A 19749-nucleotide genomic window follows, 5' to 3' on the forward strand; every position below is an offset into this window, starting at 1 on the left:
TCTGGGGGTATGTCATCGCACAACTGTCCCAGAGTCTATTTCTTTCTTGACAAGCGGACCAATAGAATAGGTCAACTTATCTACTATGGGGGATAGTATATTGACGTAGGCTAGTGATAATGTTCTTTACTCAGGTTTCAGGTTTATAATGTCACATTTAAGTATAGCGAAATGCCTTTCTTAGTAACTCAAAACACAACAATAAAAAAAGGAAATCTGGACATCTTCAACGTGCATTAGAATTTGGTAAGACTTGCATGTTGTGTTAATATGAATGACCATAATGTAACTGTGATTTGTGTGTTTCTGAGCACTGTGGGTGGACACACTAATCAGGTTGTGTTAATAAGAATGACCATCATGTACATGTGATTTGTGTGTTTCTGAGCACTGTGGGTGGACACACTAATCAGGTTGTGTTAATAAGAATGACCATAATGTAACTGTGATTTGTGTGTTTCTGAGCACTGTGGGTGGACACACTAATCAGGTTGTGTTAATATGAATGACCATAATGTACATGTGAGTTGTGTGTTTCTGAGCACTGTGGGTGGACACACTAATCAGGTTGTGCACCCAATGCATATGGGTCCGGTAAATTAAAATGCTGCTGGTCAAATGTCCAGCACCACATTTTACAAACAGACGCACGCACCACACCACGCACCACACCACACACACCACACCACACGCACCACACCACGCACCACACCACACACACCACACCACGCACCACACCACACACCACACACACAATATATAAAATAAACAAAATGTGGAAAAAGTCAAGGGGTCTGAACACTTTCCAAACGAACTGTATAGATAAAGCAGACTAGTTATATAGAACAGACTAGTTATATAGAACATACTAGTTATATAGAGCAGACTAGTTATATAGAGCAGACTAGTTATATAGAGCAGACTAGTTAAATAAAGCAGACTAGTTATATAGAGCATACTAGTTATATAGAACATACTAGTTATATAGAGCAGACTAGTTATATAGAGCAGACTAGTTATATAGAGCATACTAGTTATATAGAGCAGACTAGTTATATAGAACATACTAGTTATATAGAGCAGACTAGTTATATAGAGCAGACTAGTTATATAGAGCATACTAGTTATATAGAGCAGACTAGTTATATAGAGCAGACTAGTTATATAGAGCAGACTAGTTATATAGAGCAGACTAGTTATATAGAGCATACTAGTTATATAGAGCAGACTAGTTATATAGAACATACTAGTTATATAGAGCAGACTAGTTATATAGAGCAGACTAGTTATATAGAGCATACTAGTTATATAGAGCAGACTAGTTATATAGAGCAGACTAGTTATATAGAGCAGACTAGTTATATAGAGCATACTAGTTATATAGAGCAGACTAGTTATATAGAGCAGACTAGTTATATAGAGCATACTAGTTATATAGAGCAGACTAGTTATATAGAACATACTAGTTATATAGAGCAGACTAGTTATATAGAGCAGACTAGTTATATAGAGCATACTAGTTATATAGAGCAGACTAGTTATATAGAGCAGACTAGTTATATAGAGCAGACTAGTTATATAGAGCAGACTAGTTAAATAAAGCAGACTAGTTATATAGAACATACTAGTTATATAGAGCATACTAGTTATATAGAACATACTAGTTATATAGAGCAGACTAGTTATATAGAGCAGACTAGTTATATAGAGCAGACTAGTTATATAGAGCAGACTAGTTATATAGAGCAGACTAGTTATATAGAGCAGACTAGTTAAATAAAGCAGACTAGTTATATAGAACATACTAGTTATATAGAGCATACTAGTTATATAGAGCAGACTAGTTATATAGAACATACTAGTTATATAGAGCAGACTAGTTATATAGAGCAGACTAGTTATATAGAGCAGACTAGTTAAATAAAGCAGACTAGTTATATAGAACATACTAGTTATATAGAGCAGACTAGTTAAATAAAGCAGACTAGTTATATAGAGCAGACTAGTTAAATAAAGCAGACTAGTTATATAGAACATACTAGTTATATAGAGCATACTAGTTATATAGAGCAGACTAGTTATATAGAACATACTAGTTATATAGAGCAGACTAGTTATATAGAGCAGACTAGTTATATAGAGCAGACTAGTTAAATAAAGCAGACTAGTTATATAGAGCAGACTAGTTAAATAAAGCAGACTAGTTATATAGAACATACTAGTTATATAGAGCATACTAGTTATATAGAGCAGACTAGTTATATAGAGCAGACTAGTTAAATAAAGCAGACTAGTTATATAGAACATACTAGTTATATAGAGCATACTAGTTATATAGAGCAGACTAGTTATATAGAACATACTAGTTATATAGAGCAGACTAGTTATATAGAACATACTAGTTATATAGAGCAGACTAGTTAAATAAAGCAGACTAGTTATATAGAGCAGACTAGTTAAATAAAGCAGACTAGTTATATAGAACATACTAGTTATATAGAGCATACTAGTTATATAGAGCAGACTAGTTATATAGAGCAGACTAGTTAAATAAAGCAGACTAGTTATATAGAACATACTAGTTATATAGAGCATACTAGTTATATAGAGCAGACTAGTTATATAGAACATACTAGTTATATAGAGCAGACTAGTTATATAGAACATACTAGTTATATAGAGCAGACTAGTTAAATAAAGCAGACTAGTTATATAGAGCAGACTAGTTAAATAAAGCAGACTAGTTATATAGAACATACTAGTTATATAGAGCATACTAGTTATATAGAGCAGACTAGTTATATAGAGCAGACTAGTTAAATAAAGCAGACTAGTTATATAGAACATACTAGTTATATAGAGCATACTAGTTATATAGAGCAGACTAGTTATATAGAGCAGACTAGTTATATAGAGCAGACTAGTTATATAGAGCAGACTAGTTCAATAAAGCAGACTAGTTATATAGAGCAGACTAGTTAAATAAAGCAGACTAGTTATATAGAACATACTAGTTATATAGAGCATACTAGTTATATAGAGCAGACTAGTTATATAGAGCAGACTAGTTATATAGAGCAGACTAGTTATATAGAACATACTAGTTATATAGAACATACTAGTTATATAGAACAGACTAGTTATATAGAACATACTAGTTATATAGAGCAGACTAGTTATATAGAACATACTAGTTATATAGAACATACTAGTTATATAGAGCAGACTAGTTATATAGAGCAGACTAGTTATATTGATATTTAGAGCAGACTAGTTATATAGAGCAGACTAGTCATATAGAGCAGACTAGTTATATAGAACATACTAGTTATATAGAGCAGACTAGTTATATAGAGCAGACTAGTTATATTGATATTTAGAGCAGACTAGTTATATAGAGCAGACTAGTTATATTGATATTTAGAGCAGACTAGTTATATTGATATATAGAACATACTCATTATATTGATATATAGAGCAGACTAGTTATATAGAGCAGACTAGTTATATAGAGCAGACTAGTTATTTAGAGCAGACTAGTTATATAGAACATACTAGTTATATAGAGCAGACTAGTTATATAGAGCAGACTAGTTATATTGATATTTAGAGCAGACTAGTTATATAGAGCAGACTAGTTATATAGAGCAGACTAGTTATATTGATATTTAGAGCAGACTAGTTATATTGATATATAGAACATACTCATTATATTGATATATAGAGCAGACTAGTTATATAGAGCAGACTAGTTATATAGAGCAGACTAGTTATATAGAGCAGACTAGTTATATTCATATATAGAGTAAAATAGTTATACTCATAAATAGAGCAGACTAGTTATATAGAGAAGACTATTTATATTGATATACAGTTGAAGTCAGAAGTTTACATACATCTTTGCCAAATACATTTAAACTCAGTTTTTCACAATTCCTGACATTTAATCCTAGTTAAAATTCCCTGTCTTCAGACAGTTAGGATCAGCACTTTATTTTAAGAATGTGAAATGTCAGAATAATAGTAGAGAGAATTATTTCAGCTTTTATTTCTTTCACCACATTCCCTGTGGGTCAGAAGTTTACATACACTCAATTAGTATTTGGTAGCATTGCCTTGAAATTGTTTAACTTGGGTCAAATGTTCCAGGTAGCCTTCCACAAGCTTCCCGCAATAAGTTGTGTGAATTTTGGCCCATTCCTCCTGACAGAACTGGTGCACCTGAGTCAGGTTTGTAGGCCTCCTTGCTCACACATGCTTTTTCAGTTCTGCCCACAAATTTTCTATAGGATTGAGGTCAGAGCTTTGTGATGGCCACTCCAATACTTTGACTTTGATGTACTTGAGCCATTTTGCCACAACTTTGGAAGTATGCTTGGGGTCATTGTCCATTTGGAAGACCAATTTGCGACCAAGCTTTAACTTCCTGACTGATGTCTTGATGTTGCTTCAATATATCCACATAATGTTTCTTCCTCATGATGCCATCTATTTTGTGAAGTGCACCAGTCTCTCCTGCAGCAAAGCACCCCCACAACATGATGCTGGCACCCCCACAACATGATGCTGCCACCCCCGTGACATGATGCTGCCACCCCCACAACATGATGCTGCCACCCCCACAACATGATGCTGCCACCCCCGTGACATGATGCTGCCACCCCCACAACATGATGCTGCCACCCCCACAACATGATGCTGCCACCCCCACAACATGATGCTGCCACCCCCGTGACATGATGCTGCCACCCCCATGCTTCACGGTTGGGATGGTGTTCTTCTTCTTAGTACGATCTTTCTCCCCATGTGCAGTTGCAAACCATAGTCTGGCTCTTTTTTTGTATATAGAGCAGACTAATTATATAGAGAAGACTAGTTAGATTCATATATTGAGCAGACGAGTAATATAGAGCAGACTAGTAATATAGAGCAGACTAGTTATATTGATATATACTGCAGACTAGTTATATTCATATATTGAGCAGACTAGTTATATTGATATATACTGCAGACTAGTTATATTGATATATACTGCAGACTAGTAATATAGAGCAGACTAGTAATATAGAGCAGACTAGTTATATTGATATATACTGCAGACTAGTTATATTCATATATTGAGCAGACAAGTTATATTCACATACAGGTATAGAGCAGACTAGTTATACAGAGCAGACTAGTTATATTCATATATTGAGCAGACAAGTTATATTCACATACAGGTATAGAGCAGACTAGTTATACAGAGCAGACTAGTTATATTCACATACAGGTATAGAGCAGACTAGTTATACAGAGCAGACTAGTTATATTCACATACAGGAATAGAGCAGACTAGTTATACAGAGCAGACTAGTTATACAGAGCAGACTAGTTATACAGAGCAGACTAGTTATACAGAGCAGACTAGTTATATTCACATACAGGTATAGAGCAGACCAGTTATATTCACATACAGGAATAGAGCAGACTAGTTATATTCACATACAGGTATAGAGCAGACTAGTTATACAGAGCAGACTAGTTATATTCACATACAGGTATAGAGCAGACTAGTTATACAGAGCAGACTAGTTATATTCACATACAGGAATAGAGCAGACTTTATACAGAGCAGACTAGTTATATTCACATACAGGTATAGAGAAGACTAGTTAGATTCATATATTGAGCAGACGAGTAATATAGAGCAGACTAGTTATATTCACATACAGGTATAGAGCAGACTAGTTATATTCACATACAGGTATAGAGCAGACTAGTTATATTCACATACAGGAATCGAGCAGACTAGTTATATTCACATACAGGTATAGAGCAGACTAGTTATACAGAGCAGACTAGTTATATTCACATACAGGTATAGAGCAGACTAGTTATACAGAGCAGACTAGTTATATTCACATACAGGTATAGAGAAGACTAGTTAGATTCATATATTGAGCAGACGAGTAATATAGAGCAGACTAGTTATATTCACATACAGGTATAGAGCAGACTAGTTATATTCACATACAGGAATCGAGCAGACTAGTTATATTCACATACAGGTATAGAGCAGACTAGTTATACAGAGCAGACTAGTTATATTCACATACAGGTATAGAGCAGACTAGTTATACAGAGCAGACTAGTTATATTCACATACAGGACTAGAGCAGACTAGTTTTATTCACATACAGGACTAGAGCAGACTAGTTATATTCACATACAGGAATAGAGCAGACCAGTTATATTCACATACAGGTATAGAGACGAGCAGTTCATGTACCCTCCAGCTCCCTTCTAGGCCCATCCACATCAACTATTGAACAGTCTCCCCTGTGTCCCACTGACAGACCACACAGTAAAGGGCCTCCAGCACAGAGAGAAGAGAAAGAGAGAGTGTTTGTGTGTTTGCATGCGCGTTTGTGTGTGTCCTGGTTACAGCCCACACTTCCCTGGCTTTGACAGAGGTCCTGGGAGTGAACAAGAGGTCAGAGAGCATCGCTATGAGAATTGAACGAGATCAGCATGACAGAGACAAACGACACTAGCGAGAGAGAGAGAGAGAGAGAGAGAGAGAGAGAGAGAGAGCTCAGTCAACCTGCACATGTCCTCTATGCCATTGTTATTGTCCATTGATTGTTATTTTTACCCTTTATTATTGTTGTTACTGATTGTCCCCTTGTCAATCTTGATTATTCATATTTTAATGATGTTAATATTGTAAATGTATCACTTCATCTCCAAAGTATGTTTTGGTAACATGTACATTGATACATCATGCCAATTAAATTGAAATGAGAGAGAGGTACAGTAGATCTAATGGTTAATAGATTGATAGTTTGATAGTGAGAGTGTTAGCGTTAGTAATAGTATTGGTGATAGTGTTTGTGACAGCATTAGCGACAGTATTAGTGACAGCATTAGTGACAGCATTAGCGACAGTATTAGTGACAGCATTAGTGACAGCATTAGCGACAGCATTAGTGACAGCATTAGCGACAGCATTAGTGACAGCATTAGCGACAGTATGTTAGTGACAGTGTGTTAGAGACAGTGTGTTAGAGACCGTGTGTTAGAGACAGCATTAGTGACAGCATTAGCGACAATATTAGCGACAGTATTAGCGGCAGTATGTTAGAGACCGTGTGTTAGTGACAGTGTGTTAGTGATAGCATTACTGATAGTGTTAATGATAGTATTAGTGATAGTCATAGTATTAGTGATAGTATTAGTGATAATATTAGTGCTAGTATTGGTGATAGTGTTTGTGACAGCATTAGTGACAGTATTAGTGACAGCATTAGTGACAGTATTAGTGACAGCATTAGTGACAGCATTAGTGACAGCATTAGCGACAGCATTAGTGACAGCATTAGTGACAGCATTAGCGACAGCATTAGTGACAGCATTAGCGACAGTATGTTAGTGACAGTGTGTTAGAGACAGTGTGTTAGAGACCGTGTGTTAGTGACAGCATTAGTGACAGCATTAGCGACAATATTAGCGACAGTATTAGCGGCAGTATGTTAGAGACCGTGTGTTAGTGACAAGTGTGTTAGTGATAGCATTACTGATAGTGTTAATGATAGTATTAGTGATAGTCATAGTATTAGTGATAATATTAGTGATAGTATTAGTGATAGTATTGGTGATATTATTAGTGATAGTATTAGTGATATTATTAGTGATATTATTAGTGATAGTGATATTATTAGTTATATTATTAGTGATAATATTAGTGATATTATTGGTGATATTATTAGTGATATCATTAGTGATATTATTAGTTATATTATTAGTGATAATATTAGTGATATTATTGGTGATATTATTAGTGATATCATTAGTGATATTATTAGTGATATTATTAGTGATATTATTAGTGATAGTATTAGTGATAGTATTAGTGATATCATTGCCAAAGTAAGTGAAATAGATAATAAACAAAAGTCAAATAAAAAACGTACAGTAAACATTAACCTCACAAAAGTTCCAAAAGAATAAAGACATTTGAAATGTCATAATATTTTTTATATACAGTGTTGTAATGATGTGCAAATAGTACAAACAGGACATATTTACAATGGTGTTTATTCTTCACTGGTTGCCCTTTTCTTGTGGCAACAGGTCACAAATCTTGCTGCTGTGATGGCACACTGTGGTATTTCACCCAGTAGATATGGGAGTTGATCAAAATTGGATTTGTTTTGGAATTCTTTGTGGGTCTGTTTAATCTGAGGGAAATATGTGTCTCTAATATGGTCATACATTTGGCAGGAGGTTAGGAAGTGTAGCTCAGTTTCCACCTCCTTTTGTGAGCAGTCAGCACAGAGCTCGCCTTCTCTTGAGAGCCAAGTCTGCATTCTGAGTCTGTACATAGATTTCCTTAAGTCACAGTGGTCAGGTATTGTGCCACTGTGTACTCTCTGTTTAGGGCCAAATATCATTCGAGCTTGCTCTGTTTTTTTGTAAATTCTTTCCAATGTACCAAACATATTATTATTTGACCCTGCTGGTCATCTATGAACATTTGAACATCTTGGCCATGTTCTGTTATAATGTGATACAGAATTGCTATTATTTTAAATTTCTAGACCTTAAAGCAAGAACCACCTAGCCATCAGAAGCTAACCAGCTAATTAGCTACAAGCTATTTCGTCATTGTTAGCCACTGCTAGCGGCCTTTACCTTCTTCATAAGTACCAGCCTTTGTTTTAGCCAGGACAACACTCGCCAGCCTACCAGTAACGGACTGTCTCACCACTACAACGCCGGATTCCTGTCGTAATTCCTGTACCATTCTCCTGATCTTCACAGCTAGAGCTAGCACCCACCGAGTTACCCAGTACCGAAGCTATCCCTGAGGCCCACCTCCCGGCCTACCCTGTTGTTCACCCAGACTCCACCCAAACACGGCTAGAACCCACTACTCCACCGGATCCTTGCCGTAAGCTCTGAACATGGCACCGGATCACTGCTGCTACCGAGTGGCTATAGTGGCTAACGCCCCTGCCGCGAAGCTAGCACCAGTTAGCCGTGAGCCAGGCGCATCTCCTGGATGGAAAACTAAATTACTACAACTACAATTCCTCTTTCGCCATCTGGCTTGGATCCTTAGTCGACATGGCGCCTCGCCGCACCACCACGACTGGTCTGCCGATGAATACTCCATCCGCTGTGCCTTCAACCGGCCTCCGTCGGAGCAGACGCTTCTACTAGCCCCTGGCAACTAACTTTAAACGCTGTGTTGCCCGCATGCTAGCGTAGTAATGACTACTCCGCGGATTCCCTGTTCCATCGATTGCTGCCTCCTGGACCCTATGATCACTTGGCTACATAGCTGATGCCTGCTACACTGTCCATTAATCACGGTACACCATTCTTTTTATTTTTTTGTTTATCTGTCGGCCCCAGCCGCGAACTCAGGCTCTGTGTGTAGTTAACCGACCCGCTCTGCCCATTTATCGACATTTTACCTGTTGTTGTTTTAGCTGATTAGCTGTTGTTGTCTCACCCGTTGTTGTCTTAGCTAGCTCTCCAAATCAACACCTGTGATTGCTTTATGCATTGCTGTATGTCTCTCTCTGTTGTTTAGGTTAGTTATCATTGTTTTAGTTTACAATGGAGCCCCTAGTTCCACTCCTCATACCTCTAATACCTCATTTGTCCCACCTCCCACACATCCCTCTCACCCATTATAAACAGCTTATCCAGAGATACAACCTCACTTATCACTCAGTGCCTGGGCTTACCTCCGCTGTACCCGCACCCCACCATACCGTCTGCACACTATGCCCTGAATCTATTCTACCACGCCCTGAAATCTGCTCCTTTTATTCTCTGTCCCCAACGCTCTAGGCGACCAGTTTTGATAGTCTTTAGCCGTACCCTCATCCTACTCCTCCTCTGTTCCTCGGGTGATGTGGAGGTTAACCCAGGCCCTGCGTGTCCCCAGGCACCCTCATTTGTTAACTTCTGTGATCGAAAAAACCTTGGTTTCATGCATGTCAACATCAGAAGCCTCCTCCCTAAGTTTGTTTTACTCACTGCTTTAGCACACTCTGCCAACCCTGATGTCCTTGCTGTGTCTGAATCCTGGCTTAGGAAGACCACCAACAATTATGAGATTTCCATACTCAACTATAACATTTTCCGTCAAAATAGAACTGCCGAAGGGGGAGGAGCTGCAATCTACTGCAGAGATAGCCTGCAAAGTTCTGTCATACTTTCCAGATCGATACCCAAACAGTTTGAACTTCTAATTTTAAAAATGAACCTCTCCAGAAACAAGTCTCTCACTGTTGCCGCCTGCTATCGACCCCCCTCCGCCCCCAGCTGTGTCTTGGACACCATTTGTGAATTGATCGCCCCCCATCTAGCTTCAGAGTTCGTTCTGTTAGGTGAAGTAAACTGGGATATGTTTAACACCCCGACAGTCCTACAATTAAAGCTAGATGCCCTCAATCTCACACAAATCATCAAGGAACCCACCAGGTACAACCCTAAATCCGAAAACATGGGCACCCTCATAGACATAATCCTGACCAACTTGCCCTCCAAATACAACTCCGCTGTTTTCAATCAGGATCTCAGCGATCACTGCCTCATTGCCTGTATCCGCTATGGGCCCGCGGTCAACCCCTCATCACTGTCAAACGCTCCCTAAAACACTTCTGCGAGCAGGCCTTTCTAATCGACCTGGCCCAGGTATCCTGGAAGGATATTGACCTCATCCCGTCAGTCCAGGATGCCTGGTCATTCTTTAAAAGTAATTTCCTCACCATCTTAGATAAGCATGCCCCGTTCAAAAAATGCAGAACCATTTCAGACCTGACTGCCCTCGACCAGCACAAAAACATCTTGTGGCGGACTGCAATAGCATCGAATAGTCCCCACGATATGCAACTAGGGTGACACCCTAGACGCAAACTGTTACAGACCTACAGTGGGGCAAAAAAGTATTTAGTCAGCCACCAATTGTGCAAGTTCTCCCACTTAAAAAGATGAGGCCTGTAATTTTCATCATAGGTACACTTCAACTATGACAGACAAATTGAGGGAAAAAAATCCAGAAAATCACATTGTAGGATTTTTTATGAATTTATTTGCAAATTATGGTGGAAAATAAACTTTTGTTATTGACCAAATACTTATCTCAATACTTTGTTATATACCCTTTGTTGGCAATGACAGAGGTCAAACGTTTTCTGTAAGTCTTCACAAGGTTTTCACTCACTGTTGCTGGTATTTTGGCCCATTCCTCCATGCAGATCTCCTCTAGAGCAGTGATGTTTTGGGGCTGTTGCTGGGCAACACGGACTTTCAACTCCCTCCAAAGATTTTCTATGGGGTTGAGATCTGGAGACTGGCTAGGCCATTCCAGGACCTTGAAATGCTTCTTACGAAGTCACTCCTTCGTTGCCCGGGCGGTGTGTTTGGGATCATTGTCATGCTGAAAGACCCAGCCACATTTCATCTTCAATGCCCTTGCTGATGGAAGGAGGTTTTCACTCAAAATCTCTCGATACATGGCCCCATTCATTCTTTCCTTTACACAGATCAGTCGTCCTTTTGCAGAAAAACAGCCCCAAAGCATGATGTTTCCACCCCCATGCTTCACAGTAGGTATGGTGTTCTTTGGATGCAACTCGGCATTCTTTGTCCTCCAAACACGACGAGTTGAGTTTTTACCAAAAAGTTATATTTTGGTTTCATCTGACCATATGACATTCTCCCAATCTTCTTCTGGATCATCCAAATGCTCTCCAGCAAACTTCAGACGGGCCTGGACATGTACTGGCTTAAGCAGGGGGACACGTCTGGCACTGCAGGATTTGAGTCCCTGGCGGCGTAGTGTGTTACTGATGGTAGGCTTTGTTACTTTGGTCCCAGCTCTCTGCAGGTCATTCACTAGGTCCCCCCGTGTGGTTCTGGGATTTTTTCTCACTGTTCTTGTGATCATTTTGACCCCACGGGGTGAGATCTTGCGTGGAGCCCCAGATCGAGGGAGATTATCAGTGGTCTTGTATGTCTTCCATTTCCTAATAATTGCTCCCACAGTTGATTTCTTCAAACCAAGCTGCTTACCTATTGCAGATTCAGTCTTTCCAGCCTGGTGCAGGTCTACAATTTTGCTTCTGGTGTACTTTGACAGCTCTTTGGTCTTGGCCATAGTGGCTTTTGACTCTGTCAATCACCGTATTCTTATCGGCAGACTCAACAGCCTTGGTTTTTCGAATGACTGCCTCACCTGGTTCACCAACTACTTTGCAGAAAGAGTTCAGTGCGTCAAATCGGAGGGCATGTTGTCCGGACCTCTGGCAGTCTCTATGGGGGTACCACAGGGTTCAATTCTCAGGCCGACTCTTTTCTCTGTATATATCAATGATGTCGCTCTTGCTGCGGGCGATTCCCTGATCCACCTCTACGCAGATGACACCATTCTGTATACTTCTGGCCCTTCCTTGGACACTGTGCTAACTAACCTCCAAACGAGCTTCAATGCCATACAACACTCCTTCCGTGGCCTCCAACTGCTCTTAAACACTAGTAAAACCAAATGCATGCTCTTCAACCGATTGCTGCCCGCACCCGTCTGCCCGACTAGCATCACCACCCTGGACGGTTCTGACCTAGAATATGTGGACAACTACAAATACCTAGGTGTCTGGCTAGACTGTAAACTCTCCTTCCAGACTCATTTTAAACATCTCCAATCCAAAATCAAATCTAGAATCAGCTTTCTATTTCGCAACAAAGCCTCCTTCACTCACGCCGCCAAACTTACCCTAGTAAAACGGACTATCCTACCGATCCTCGACTTCAGTGATGTCATCAACAAAATAGCTTCCAACACTCTACTCAGCAAACTGGATGCAGTCTATCACTGTGCCATCCGTTTTGTTACCAAATCACCTTATACCACCCAACACTGCGACCTGTATGCTCTAGTCGGCTGGCCCTCACTACATATTCGTCGCCAGACCCACTGGCTCCAGGTCATCTATAAGTCTATGCTAGGTAAAGCTCTGCCTTATCTCAGTTCACTGGTCATGATAACAACACCCACCCGTAGCACACGTTCCAGCAGGTATATCTCACTGATCATCACCAAAGCCAACACGTAATTTGGCCGCTTTTCCTTCCAGTTCTCTGCTGCCAGTGACTGGAATGAATTGCAAAAATCAAGTTTGAGACTTTTATGTCCCTCACCAACTTTAAACATCAACTATCTGAGCAGCTAACCGATCGCTGCAGCTGTACATAGTCCATCTGTAAATAACTCACCCCCATATTGTTTTTATTTGATTTACTTTTCTGCACTTTTGCACACCAGTATCTCTACCTGCACATCATCATCTGGTCATTTATCACTCCAGTGTTAATCTGATAAATTGTAATTATTCGCTCCTATGGCCTATTTATTGCCTACATCCTCATGCTCCTTTTGCACACACTGTATATAGACTATTTTTATTTATTTATTTTCTTAAAATTTTACCCCTTTTTCTCCCCAATTTCGTAGTATCCAATTGTTTTTAGTAGCTACTATCTTGTCTCATCGCTACAACTCCCGTACGGGCTCGGGAGAGACGAAGGTTGAAAGTCATGCGTCCTCCGATACACAACCAACCAAGCCGCTGCTTCTTTAACACAGCGCACATCCAACCCGGAAGCCAGCCGCACCAATGCGCCGGAGGAAACACCGTGCACCTGGCCACCTTGGCTAGCGTACACTGCGCCCAGCCCGCCACAGGAGTCGCTGGTGCGCGATGAGACAAGCACCCCTACCGACCAAGCCCTCCCTAACCCGGGCGACGCTAGGCCAATTGTGCGTCGCCCCACGGACCTCCCGGTCGCGGCCGGTTACGACAGAGCCTGGGCGCGAACCCAGGACTCTGATGGCACAGCTGGCGCTGCAGTACAGCGCCCTTAACCACTGCGCCACCCGGGAGGCCCATATAGACTATTTTTTATACTGTGTCATTGACTTGTTTATTGTGTTATTGGCTTGTTTATTGTTTACTCCATGTGTAACTCTGTGTTGTTGTTTGTGTCACATTGCTTTGCTTTATTTTGGCCAGGTCGCAGTTGCAGATGAGAACTTCTTCTCAACTAGCCTACCTGGTTAAATAAAGGTGAAATAAAATAAATAATCTCCACCCAGCACAGCCAGAAGAGGCCTGGCCACCCCTCACCTTTCTAGGGAGTTTTTCCTAGCCACCGTGCTTCTACATCTGCATTGCTTGCTGTTTGGGGTTTTTGGCTGGGTTTCTGTACAATACTTTGAAATATCAGCTGATGTAAGAAGGGCTTTATGAATACATTTGATTTTGTCAAGTAAATATATTTTTGTTTTCTCATGATTTGGTTGGGGCTAATTGTGTTGCTGTCCTGGGGCTCTGTAGGGTCTGTGTTTGTGAACAGCTTGCTTAGGGGACTCTTCTCCAGGTTAATTTCTCTGTATGTGATGGCTTTGTTATGGAAGGTTTGGGAATCGCTTCCTTTTAGATGGTTGTAGAATTTAACATCTCTTTTCTGGATTTTGATAATTAGTGGGTATCGGCCTAATTCTGCTCTGCGTGCATTATCTGGTGTTTTACGTTGTAAACAGAGGATATTTTTGCAGAATTCTTCTCTCGCTGCTCACACACCTCTCTATGAGTTGTTCCAGTGCTGGTCTGGTTCGGCTCTTTGCCACACGGTTAGGAAAGTTCATCAGGCACCTTGTGCTGCTTGGTGCCAAACTTCTCCATGAGAGAGTGTCTGTGTGTGTGTGTGTGATGCATTTCTGTAGGTTACATCAGCCGGTGTCTGCAACAACAACAACAGCCTCCACCCCTGGGTCCAGCTGGAGAACGACAGGCTGCCAACACAATAGTCACACTGAGGACATTTACCAGGAAATTGCATGTGTAGCAGCACAGAGGGATCCTAAAGAGAGAGAGTGAATGATGACTGTAATATATTTGTAATGGTGAAGCAGTGATTTATGTAAATAGCCCAAAGCAGGGACACACTTTCACAGAACACTACAAAACACAGATTCTCTCTTTTCTTCCATCTCGCTCTCCTCTCTCCATCCAGTGTTGATACCGGATGATGAGTCATCAGAGAAGAGGAGTGCAGGGAGGGAAGGGGGGGAGGGAGCGAGGGCAGGAGGTGTGATTCTCACTGTTAGACTGAATCATATCTCTACTCTAGTCACTTTACTGTAGATCTGCCCTGGGACCTACAACACTATCTGCACAAACAGTTACAATATGTCACCTCATTGAACCTTAAGGGTGTTTAACACCAAATCCGTTTTCTTTTATTCATTAATACAAGCACGTCTTTTTAATGACGCCATTCACATCAATTGCGAAATATCGTCATGCCGCAATCCGTCAACTATTTATTAGGAACAGGTTCAATTTTTTTGTCTTTTCTGTAGAACTGGAGATAGAAGCATTATATTTAAGCAATAATGCCCGAGGGGGAGTGGTATATGGCCAATATACCACGGCTAAGGGCTGTGTCCAGAAACGACGCAATGCGGAGCCCTGGCAAAATACCACACCCCCTCGGGTCTTGACTGCTTAAATATCTCCAGTTCTACACGTGTCAAAGCCAGACAGACAGATGGAGGCGCAGAAATAACAACGCCATAGAATCAAATGAAATATTGAACAAAATTACAATCCAAATAAGCAATCCATAGTGAAGTGTGATAGCACAAGCCCTAACGTCCATGAATTAGAGGCACATCAGAGTGAGATAAATGGAGAAAGGGAGAGAGAAATGGAAAAAGGGAGAGAGAGAAATGGAGAGAGGGAGAAATGGAGAGAGGGAGAGAAAAATGAAGAGAGAAATGGAGAGAGGGAGAGCGAAAAATGGAGAGAGAGAGAGAGAGAGGGAGAGCGAAAAATGGAGAGAGAGAGAGAGAGAGAGAGAGAAATAGAGAGGGAGAAAGAAATGGAGAGGGAGAGAGAGCGATACAGAGAAAGAAATCAGAGCCAAAGCAGCAATAATTCTACTTTAGGGCTCAGAGGAAGAGGTGGTGAATTAGCCAATAACACACGGCTCCAGATTTAGCAGCAATAAGTGCCGTGTCATACAGCATGTCGGAGCAATTTCCCCTCTCAATCTGGAAGAGCAATCATCTCTTTAATTGGCTGAGTAATTAGGCCTTTAATTGCCCCTCAAACAGCCCCTGCTGACAGGCAGAGATCACAGTGACAGACCAAAATGGCTGCCATGCGGAACACAGTGCGGGACACAATATGGCTGCCATGCGGAACACAGTGCTGGACACAATATGGCTGCCATGCGGAACACAGTGCTGGACACAATATGGCTGCCATGCGGAACACAGTGCGGGACACAATATGGCTGCCATGCGGAACACAGTGCTGGACACAATATGGCTGCCATGCGGAACACAGTGCTGGACACAATATGGCTGCCAGGCGGAACACAGTGCTGGACACAATATGGCTGCCAGGCGGAACACAGTGCGGGACACAATATGGCTGCCATGCGGAACACAGTGCTGGACACAATATGGCTGCCATGCGGAACACAGTGCTGGACACAATATGGCTGCCATGCGGAACACAGTGCTGGACACAATATGGCTGCCATGCGGAACACAGTGCTGGACACAATATGGCTGCCATGCGGAACACAGTGCTGGACACAATATGGCTGCCATGCGGAACACAGTGCTGGACACAATATGGCTGCCATGCGGAACACAGTGCTGGACACAATATGGCTGCCATGCGGAACACAGTGCTGGACACAATATGGCTGCCATGCGGAACACAGTGCTGGACACAATATGGCTGCCATGCGGAACACAGTGCTGGACACAATATGGCTGCCATGCGGAACACAGTGCTGGACACAATATGGCTAACTCCACCAGCATGAGTGATGTGAATTTGACTGAGTATTTTATTTGTCAGTTTATAAAGCCTCTCCTTTCTTCCTCCAGACCTGTATGAGGCCCCTGAGTTCTCTCTCCAGTAGCCTGGCCTGTCCGTCTGGCCGTGGCTGTGTGAGAGAGTGCATGAGTGTGGGAGAGTAGGGGTGATTGAGTGTGTTGTGTTCGAGTCCGAGGACCTGTGTGACTGTGTAGATATCCAGGGTTAGAGGTACAGGGAGATAATGTGCTGATGAGGGACATTCCAAACATCAGACAGATCTGAGGCAGAGAGAACTGAGGGAGGATGAGGTGTGTGTAGCAGCCAAATACACTTTGGGAGGAGAGGGTGTGAGTGGTGGCTTTCCTGTGGAAAACAGAAGCCTGCCAGTGGGGTCAAAGGGCATGAGGGCAGGGGAGAGGCACTATCCTCTTCTTATGGGACACAGGTGCACCCTCTGTATGTGTGTGTGTGTGTGTGTGTGTGTGTGTGTGTGTGTGTACTGGTGTGTTAACCCCACTTGAGAGCTGATCATTTCTGTGTGTGTGTCTGTGTGTGTGTGTGTTAGTGTGTTAACCCCACTTGAGAGCTGATAATTTCTGTGTGTATGTGTGTGTGCTAGTGTGTTAACCCCACTTGAGAGCTGATCATTTCTGTGTGTGTGTGTGTGTGTGTGTGTGTGTGTGTGTGTGTGTGTGTGTGTGTGTGTGTGTGTGTGTGTGTGTGTGTGTATACGGTTGCGTATGTGTGAGCGGTAGGTGACCTGAGAACTGATGATTCTCTGCGAGGAGCGTTCGATGTTGGCAGGCAGGCCGAAAAACGCTGGCCGGTCGTCTTCTGGAAGATTCTCTATCACACCACGATAGTCCTGAACACACAAACACACACACAGAGTTAAACGACTGACAGAGATGGTGTGTGTGTGTGTGTGTTTGTGTCTATATATCACCAGTATGGAGCAGGAGTTGGGCAGGCTGATCTGAGAGGGGAAGGTGTGGCCTCTCTTGCTGCGTTGGTTGTGATTGGCTGAGGCAGAGAGGAGGCGTGAGGAGAAGAACTGTTCCAGGTAGGAGCGGAGGATCTTCAGGTCACATGGGTTGTCTATCCTGCCTCCATAGATGGCATTCTCCAACAGACCATGGACAAACTCCCACTGGAACACCTTACCACCATCAAACAGACGGTCGATGATCTCAAAGCCAGCCCGCAGATCAGACAGAGAGAACTCATAGAATTTAGTCCATCCCTAGAACAGAACATTAGAACCAGACAGAGACAGTCATGAAAACATGAAAACTTAGTCCATCCCTAGAACCCCAGAGAACAGAACATTAAGACTTAGTCCATCCCTAGAACCCCAGAGAACAGAACATTAGAACCACAGACAGAGAGAACAGAACATTAGAACTCGAGACGAGAGAGAACATGACAGAAACTAAATAGAGTGACTGTCAGGAATAAACTCAGCCTCTGTATCCAAGATAACTGTCACCTTGCTGAGCCACTGCAGTGGCACTTCAGGCATCAACATGAAGTAGCATCTGAAAGGAACATGAAGTAGCATCTGAAAGGAATATGAAGTAGCATCTGAAAGGAACATGAAGTAGCATCTGAAAGGAACATGAAGTAGCATCTGAAAGGAATATGAAGTAGCATCTGAAAGGAACATGAAGTAGCATCTGAAAGGAACATGAAGTAGCATCTGAAAGGAACATGAAGCAGAATCTGAAAGGAACATGAAGCAGCTTCTGAAAGGAACATGAAGTAGCATCTGAAAGGAACATGAAGTAGCATCTGAAAGGAACATGAAGTAGCATCTGAAAGGAACATGAAGTAGCATCTGAAAGGAACATGAAGTAGCATCTGAAAGGAACATGAAGTAACACCTGAAAGGAACATGAAGTAGAATCTGAAAGGAACATGAAGTAGCATCTGAAAGGAACATGAAGTAGCATCTGAAAGGAACATGAAGTAGCATCTGAAAGGAACATGAAGTAGCATCTGAAAGGAACATGAAGTAGCATCTGAAAGGAACATGAAGTAGAATCTGAAAGGAACATGAAGTAGCATCTGAAAGGAACATGAAGTAGCATCTGAAAGGAACATGAAGTAGCATCTGAAAGGAACATGAAGTAGCATCTGAAAGGAACATGAAGTAACACCTGAAAGGAACATGAAGTAGAATCTGAAAGGAACATGAAGTAGCATCTGAAAGGAACATGAAGTAGCGTCTGAAAGGAACATGAAGTAGCATACACAGTCAGTGTGTACTGCAGAAGGTGAATGGCATTCAGACACGAGGAGAGAGAGGACACTATTTAAACCCTCGCCTGGAGGGGTCCTCAAAGCTCCATACTCCACCAGTCTAATTGACAGAGCTAGCATCAGTATTCAGATCAGTATTAAACAGCTATATCATGCTAGTCTAGCAGCTGAAAACATCCGCGTGTGATATGGGATGCATAAGCCTGTGGGACCAGAGACAGTGTGATGTGGGAGCCTGTGGGACCAGAGACAGTGTGATGTGGGAGCCTGTGGGACCAGAGACAATGTGATGTGGGAGCCTGTGGGACCAGAGACAGTGTGACGTGGGAGCCTGTGGGACCAGATATCGTGTGATGTGGGAGACTGTGGGACCAGATATAGTGTGATGTGGGAGACTGTGGGACCAGATATAGTGTGATGTGGGAGCCTGTGGGACCAGCTATAGTGTGATGTGGGAGCCTGTGGGACCAGAGATAGTGTGATGTGGGAGCCTGTGGGACCAGAAACAGTGTGATGTGGGAGCCTGTGGGAGAAGATAGTGTGATGTGAGATGTAGGAGCCAGTGGGACCAGAGACCGTGTGATGT

At 41.9% G+C, this 19749-nt stretch overlaps 1 protein-coding gene across 1 annotated transcript in view; it reads right to left on the reverse strand.

Moving 5' to 3' along the window:
• LOC139382646 (dynein cytoplasmic 2 heavy chain 1) overlaps positions 1-19749 on the reverse strand; it is a 263106-nt gene that overhangs the window by 26746 nt on the left and 216611 nt on the right. Inside the window, exons 72-73 of the mRNA XM_071126737.1 lie at positions 17848-18144; positions 17662-17766 (exon numbers count right to left, since the gene is read on the reverse strand). Coding sequence (XP_070982838.1) covers positions 17662-17766; positions 17848-18144 — 402 coding nt within the window. The remainder of the gene's footprint in view (positions 1-17661; positions 17767-17847; positions 18145-19749) is intronic.

Source organism: Oncorhynchus clarkii, chromosome 24 (assembly GCF_045791955.1).
Source record: "Oncorhynchus clarkii lewisi isolate Uvic-CL-2024 chromosome 24, UVic_Ocla_1.0, whole genome shotgun sequence".
NCBI classification, from domain to species: Eukaryota; Metazoa; Chordata; class Actinopteri; order Salmoniformes; family Salmonidae; genus Oncorhynchus; species Oncorhynchus clarkii.